Source organism: Bos indicus x Bos taurus, chromosome 29 (genome assembly GCF_003369695.1).
Source record: "Bos indicus x Bos taurus breed Angus x Brahman F1 hybrid chromosome 29, Bos_hybrid_MaternalHap_v2.0, whole genome shotgun sequence".
Lineage (NCBI taxonomy): Eukaryota > Metazoa > Chordata > Mammalia > Artiodactyla > Bovidae > Bos > Bos indicus x Bos taurus.
Window position 1 is genome coordinate 5,598,023 of NC_040104.1, and position 7,246 is coordinate 5,605,268.

A 7,246-nucleotide genomic window follows, 5' to 3' on the forward strand; every position below is an offset into this window, starting at 1 on the left:
GGCAGTGCTCTGCCCTCACTCTCGCTCCTCCTGTGGCTGGACTTGTCCCTGGGTCCTTACTCCTATTAGCTTCATGCCGCATATCCGGTCCCAGCCTGTGGGTCACCACTGTCCAGCTGCCTGCACTTTGGACTGGCCAAGACTACCCAGTGGGTCAGCTCTGGTGATCCTTGAACCCCCACGGCAGAGGAAGGGCCTCTGGTGGTGGTGGTGGTGGTGGTGGTTTAGTGGTGTCCAACTCCTGTGACCCCATGGACTGTAGCCCGCCAGGCTCCTCTGTCCATGAGCTTCTCCAGGCAAGAATACTGGAGTGGGTTGCCATTCCCTTCTCCAGGGGATCTTCCCAACCTAGGAATCGAATCTGGGTCTCCTGCATTGCAGGTAGATTCTTTCCCAACTGAGCTACAAGGGAAGCCCAGGGGCCTCTGAGGGGTGGGCAAATGGAGCCCCAGAGCTGGGGGCTGGAAACTGAGTCACAGCCAGGGTGTCTTCAGAAGAGTGGGGACACTTCTGGTAGGGCTACTTTCAAGGAGAAACTTCAACACAACTGAACTGAGTACCACTGGGGGCCTCAGGTCAGTGCTTCCCATGCAGGGCAAACTGGAACTCTTAACATGTTTCAAAATGGCCTTAGAGCTGACCCAGCAGTAAGGGAAGGAATTAAGTCAGGAGCTGGACAGGCTCATCTGTGGTGCTAGAGAAGACTCTTGAGAGTCCCTTGGACAGTAAGATCAAACCATTCAATCCTAAAGGAAATCAACCCTGAATATTCATCGGAAGCACTGATGCTGAAGCTCCAGTACTTTGGCCACCTGATGCAAAGAGCCAACTCATGAGAAAAGACCCCAATGCTGGAAAAGATTGAGGGCGGGTGAAGAGGGCAACAGAGGGCAAAATGGTTGGATGGCATCATCAACTGAATGGACACGAGTTTAAGCAGACTCCAGGAGATGGTGAAAGACAGGGAAGCCTGGTGTGCTGGAGTGCATGGAGTCAGAGTTGGACACGACAGTGACTGAACAATTTTCCTGTGTACAGATAGACTCCATGTCAAGCGTCTAACACTGAGTATGTCTGATAAAAGCAAAACTAGAAGTGCTTTAGGATATTCAAGCCTGCCTCTGACAGCTGGCCTGTTTTTTGGAGTTCCTGCTCCCAGCAGCCGCCAGCACTAGCAGTGCTGGACTCACGGACACTCCCAGGGCTCAAGTATTCCTTTCCGGTCCTGTACTTCTTACTTCTGAGCCACTTTATGGATTATAAGGGCCCCAAAACCTTGGCCAATGGGACCACACAGGTCCTGGGAGATGGCCCAGCAGGGCCTGGTAAGCAGGCCCAGATGTCAGCAGGTGATCTGAGAAAGGGGGCTCTCCAGGAGTGAGTTGGGCAAAGTCTGGGCTTCTCTGCTGCAGGCCTTCTCAGAGCCTTGAATACGCTGGGCAGAGCCTGTCCCAGAAGGGAGAGGCCCCTTGGGGCACTTCCTACATTTACTGATCCAAAGAACACCCTCCCCCTTCTAAGAAGCACCTGGGGAGATTAGTGTTTTGTAAAAAAGCACTTTTGGAAATGATGAAGGGAATTCTTGAGATCTCTCAGACCTCAGTTCGTTTTTCCCGCAAGGTGCGTGCTGTGTGACCCTGAGCAAGTCACTTCACCTCTCTAAGCCAGCTTCCTCACTGCTGAGAATGAACTGAAATGCTCTCACACCGCTCAGCACGGAGTCAGAAGGGGTTGTTGGGGCTATTCTACTGCCACTGGGCTTGCGTGTGGCCCCAGAAGGAACCACATCGCTTTGCTGGGGCTACAAAGCAGGAAGTCGGAGCAGCACAGGCCACGCCAGCAGTCTGCCCTGCGGAACTTGGGGAGGAAAAGGGATGTGGCTGGAGGACAGGCAAAGCCAGCTCACGGGCAGCAATGCTTGTGTCATCCCCTCGTGACTGTTACCCCACAGCAGGCTTCCCCCACCCTGCCCCTGGCAAGGATGTCCTGGCCTATCCAAGTTCCTGCTTCTTGATGTACTTCTGTCTGCACTTGGGCAAACGGGACTTTGCCCAACTTATTCCTGGAGAGCCCCCTTTCTCAGCAGGCTCTAGGTTCTCGAGAGTCTCAGCTGTGGGTGGTCCTCAGGAGAGGACAGGCCCGGGCCTCCCCAACTGATCACTCAGGATTATGCAAACAGTGGCCTGAGTTGACCTTCAGCTAAGCCTTTGCGAAACATGCCCAGGAAGACCTGTGGGCCGCAGGCTGCTGTGGGCGGGGCCCAGCGGGTCGCACAGGTAAGGCAACTCGGTCCAAGAATCTGATCCACCGGAAGAATCCACAGGCTGCAGATGGTCCCGGCTCAGACAGCAGATGCATGACAAGAGGTGGTGGGGGAAGTCAGAGCTTTTTATTGGGCAGGAGGGGCCGCGGGTCGGCCGGTCATCGGTAAAGGTAGTCGGCCTGGATGTTGGCAGCGATCTCGGCCTCCCACTTGTCCCCGTTGTTGAGCAGCTTCTCCTTGTTGTACAGCAGCTCCTCGTGCGTCTCGGTGGAGAACTCGAAGTTGGGGCCCTGCGGGCGGGGCGCAGGCGCAGTTGTCAGGCCCCGCCCAGGAGCCCCCGCCCCCGCCTCCCCCACCGCGGGGCCCCGCTCACCTCCACGATGGCGTCCACGGGGCAGGCCTCCTGGCAGAAGCCGCAGTAGATGCACTTGGTCATGTCGATGTCATAGCGCGTGGTCCGGCGGCTGCCATCGGCCCGCGGCTCAGCCTCGATGGTGATGGCCTGGGCAGTGGCACAGGGGACTGTCACCTGCCAGCCGCCCTGGGCCCTGGCACAGGATCCAGCCCCACATGGGCCTACAGAGAGGCCCCTCTGTCGTCCACTCTCCACCTCGTGGGCCTTTCCTGACTCCCCTCCTAAGAGGCCACCTGGCACAGCCATGACTTCAGCCTCTGCGTGCCTGCCCGAGCTGACACTCTCATTTGCTATCTGCCAGCCCCTCCTGCCTGAGAATGGGAGTCCCACGAGGAGAGGGCTGCTGCCTGCCTGGCACACCAGGGCACCTGCAGTCTGGGGGGTCTCACCCTGTAAATAATGCCCACTCTCTGCGGACCATATGTTGAACAACCCTCCCAACTACACCTAGTTATCTCCATTTAATGGATGAAAAAACTGGAGCTCAGAAAGGTGGAGGGCCTTCCCAAAGCCACCGAGTAAACGAGGGGCAGAGCCCAGACTCAAACACAGGTCCTTAACTCTCAGTTCCCGGGGGGCAGCCTGGCACCAGCCGAAGGAAGGGGTGGCCCAGGGCTTCCCCAGAGGCGAGGACCTTCAAAGGGATGTAGCCACGGCCCTGAGACATCCCCAGGAGTGTAAGGCCCACCGCTCACAGTGGGACCTTTGGCTAGTAGCCTCTCTCTTTGTGCCTCAGTTTCCTCCTCTACAAAAATGGGGATAATAACCTTGTCCAACCTAGAGTTGTTGCAGAGAGGTCATGAGTTTGGCACAGTGCTGGTCTATGGTTGGCACTCACTGCCTGGATGCCACTGTTATTTGGGGGGGGGGGGCTCCTACATGTTCCAGAGACTGGGGACCGCAAGGCCACAGCCCATGGGCTGCAGAACCTGGGAGTGGTGAAGGAGACGAGCCAGGACTCAGACGGGAGCCGTCCTGAGTCACAGAGACGTGGCTGGAGCAACCGCTGGGAGGGGGACGCTGTGTGGACAGTCAGAACCCCTGTGCCTGCTGGGTACCTGCCGGGCACATCCACCACCTGAGTGCCCCCACTTTGTCTGTTTCTGCACCCACAGGCCGTGACTCTCGGCAGTCCATGCGGGACCCTCTGACAGAACCAAATGCCAGGGGCTCAAAGGAGCTGCAGCCAGGGGCAGAGAGTGCCCTGCTGTGGTCCGAGTGTCCCCGGGTCTGGCCCTGTGAAGGGCACATGTGTAGGCAGGGCTTCTGACACTGCTGCCGCCCACGTCAAAGTGGAGACCTTCAAGTGGCGCCTCGTGGCTCCGGCCTGGCTCTCACACTCACGACCAGACCCCCAAGGGCAGTACCCAAGTGTGTCCATGGTCTGCTCAGGACTGGAAGCTTCCCTCCGTTGACTCACCACCTCTGAGTCGGCTCCGGCAACAAGGCCTCACAGTTCCTATCACGGGGCAAGTGGCTCAGACTGGGAGGGGACTTCCCTGGGGACACACATCCAGCAGGGGGTTGAGAATCGGGACCCAGGGCTGCCCACTACTCTCTCTGCAGCAGACTGCGGCCTCCCCCTCCCAGCAGCCGGGGTCAGGGTGGCAGTCAGCCGGGGTCTGCGCGTACCTGGGCCGGGCAGACGGCCTCACAGAGCTTGCAGGCGATGCAGCGCTCCTCCCCGGACGGGTAACGGCGCAGTGCGTGCTCCCCGCGGAAGCGCGGACTCAGCGGGCCCTTCTCAAACGGGTAGTTGATGGTGGCGGGCTCACGGAACAGGTAGCTCAGGGTCATGCCCAGGCCTGGGGGCGGCACAGGCACGGTGGGGGGGCCCCTCCTCCCTCACACATCTCTATCCCCCCTGAGCCTGCCTCAAGCCTCCCATCCCCCGGGCCCACCTCGGATGAGCTCGGTCCACAGCAGGGTCTGTGCTGCCCGGTCAGTCACCGACTTCATGTCCATCGAGGGCTCCCGCAGGTTCACATATTCTGCAGGGGAGGCGGGCAGAGAGGCCATGGCAGGGGCCACGCACAGCCCCTCTTCAAGGACTCCAGCTCAGGAGACGAGGCCTGGCCTCCTAGATGTAAGAGCTGGGACCCCGGGGGGCTTGTTCATTCACCAAATGCCCCTTGCCTCAGTAAGCAACCCTCGAGGCTGGCCTCCGGCCAGGGGCAGTCCTGGCCTGCTTCTCCCTAACCCTGTGAGGCCATCCAGGCCCGGAGGGAACGCAGGTGAGGCTTGGGTGCTTGGGTCCTGAGGAGGAGGTACAGGCTCCCAGGGCTCACACCTGGCAGCCCCCTCCTTGTCCCACGCAGGGAGGGTCTGAGATCACATGTATAGCCACAGGGAAGGACCACCCCCCACCTACGCCCTGCAATAACAGACCCCACCCCCATGAATCATCTGATCACCCGCTTCATTTTACAGAGGGGAAACTCAGGCTCCAAGAGGGGGAGCCCCCAGCAAAGCCAGGATGAGAACCCAGGCCTTCTCCCCTGCCCCCGGCAGGACCATGATCACCAAGCCTGAGGCTCGAAAATCCCAGGACTCACTGTAGGTGGCTGCCACTGCGCTGCTGTGGAGGCCGCGGACACTTGCATGCCCTGCAAGAAGGGTTATGCCGTGCAAATGTGACCTCATGCCGGGAGGCTGGGCCCCCACACCCAGGAAAGGTGCCCTTGGTCCTACCTGCACGTGCGGCCTGGGCCTGGGCCAGGGCCCGAAGCAGCATGGGCATGGTCAGGCAGCGCATCTGTGGGGTGTGAAAAGAGGCAGGCACAGGTGGGTCCCAGACAGGTGTGGTCCTCCCCACATGAAACTCCAGCACGGCAGGTGCCCTGACCTTTGACCCCAGTGCCACTGTGGCATCTTGTCCCCTGCTCACCCTCATCCCTGTCAGAGGCGCAGATGGCCTTCCTGTTCCCAGGAGCTATCCCTCTCAACCTCCAACCTGACCCAGGTAACACTGCCAACCGCCACCAGCATTTATTGAGAGCTCGCCGTGCCAGGCACAGTGCTAGGGGTCACAGATGAGATGCTCAGTCATGTTAAGTGACTTGCCCAAAGTCGCACACTGAAGGGGGGGTTCCTGATGTGAACCCAGGCCAAACCTCACCCTTTACACCCCCCAGCCTTTCCCTGCTGGAACCCCTTAAAGGCTTAAATAACCCTCAAGATCAAATTCCTCTCCCCCGCCCCCCGTATCAAGGTCCTTCTGGAACTGCCTCCCTGCCTGCCGAATGACCTTGGGTTTTCTCATCTGTGATAAGGGGTCACGGGGATGGAGGGGGGCTCGAAGAGGCCACATGTTTAGCCCAGAGCCTGGCATTTGGCCAGAGCCACAAAGTGCCCTTCCCGTGACCTGCGACCTCTGGTGGGCCCATTTCTTTCGACCGCTGACTTCAGGGCCAGGTGCCCAACCCGGCTCCTTCCTTGACTTTCCTCCCGACCTCTGACCCCACGGAGCCGGCAGCGCATGCGCCCTGGAGGCCGCCGGCGTATCGGTCACCCCCGCCCCCGGCTGCACGCCCAAGGACACGGCGGCCGCGCGTGCTGAGCAGGCTGAGGTGAAACCTGGGCGCGGAGCCGGCAGGGCCCACGGGGGCCGCACCCGCGCCCCCAGACGCCGCGCTGCCTAGACGCGGCCTTAAGGGCTGAGACCGCATCACCCACCTTGAAGCGCGGCCGCTCCGTCCGGTGCAGCGCAGCCCGTCCGCCGAGAGGCGGGGCCTGCCTCCCGGGAAGCTGCCATTGGGCCGGCGGGCTTCGCCATTTCCTTGCTGACTCTCCATGGCGTGGTCTGATTGGCTGGCGGTGCAGCCGAAGGAGGCGGGATAAAAAAAATCTTCTTCCCGATTGGCTAGGAAGGAGCAGGCGCTGAAAGGGCGAAGGAGCCGGGACTCCCGAACCCTTAGGGGCGGGACATCCGAGGCGTGGTTTCAGGGTGCATCTCCCATCTGACCGGGCCCTCCGGGTAGAGGGAGACACGCTGCGCCCCAGCGGGGTTCCGGCGATAACGGTGATTCCGCACCATTGCTGGGCTTTGGTAGGGTTTTGGGCTTCTCTTGTGGCTCAGCTAGTACAGAATCCGCCTGCAATGCGGGAGACCTGTGTTCAGTCCCTGGGTTGGAAAGATCTGGAGAAGGAAAAGGCTACCCACTCTGGTATTCTGGCCTGGAGAATTCCATGGACTATACAGTCCATGGGGTCACAAAGAGTCGGACACGACTGAGCGACTTTCGCTTTCACTTTGGAGCCCTCCAGGCTCCTCCGTCCATGGTATTCTCCAGGCAAGAATACTGGAGTGGGTTGCCATTGCCTTCTCCAGGGGATCTTCCCGACCCAGCGTTCGAACCTGGGTCTCCCGCACTGCAGGCAGACGCTTTGCCATCATAGCTGTGCTTGCTCTAGCTGTGCTTGCTCTATGCCAAACCTCCACACGGGCAGCTTCACTTAATCCTCACTGCAACCCTGTGTGGAGGAACGATTTACAAACTGAGACCCGGGCTTGTGCAGGAACTTGGTCCAATCCTTGAGAGCTGCGCAGTGCGGCCGCCTCAACCGCT

General features: G+C 60.0%; 1 protein-coding gene across 4 annotated transcripts; it reads right to left on the reverse strand.

Moving 5' to 3' along the window:
* Positions 1-2,367: 2,367 nt before the first annotated feature.
* Positions 2,368-6,450, reverse strand: NDUFS8 (NADH:ubiquinone oxidoreductase core subunit S8). Of its 4 annotated transcripts, none has more exons than XM_027532219.1 (7): positions 6,354-6,450; positions 5,370-5,433; positions 5,234-5,284; positions 4,580-4,669; positions 4,311-4,483; positions 2,637-2,765; positions 2,368-2,553 (listed from the first exon to the last, which is right to left on the reverse strand). In XM_027532219.1, the coding sequence occupies exons 2-7, from the start codon at positions 5,431-5,433 to the stop codon at positions 2,422-2,424; spliced, it is 639 nt and encodes a 212-aa protein (XP_027388020.1). In that variant the 5' UTR covers positions 6,354-6,450; the 3' UTR covers positions 2,368-2,421. The 4 variants fall into 4 exon arrangements, with proteins under 4 accessions (XP_027388020.1, XP_027388021.1, XP_027388018.1 ...); XM_027532220.1 differs by having other exon boundaries at positions 6,255-6,355; XM_027532217.1 differs by lacking the exon at positions 6,354-6,450 and adding an exon at positions 5,926-6,129.
* Positions 6,451-7,246: the final 796 nt, after the last annotated feature.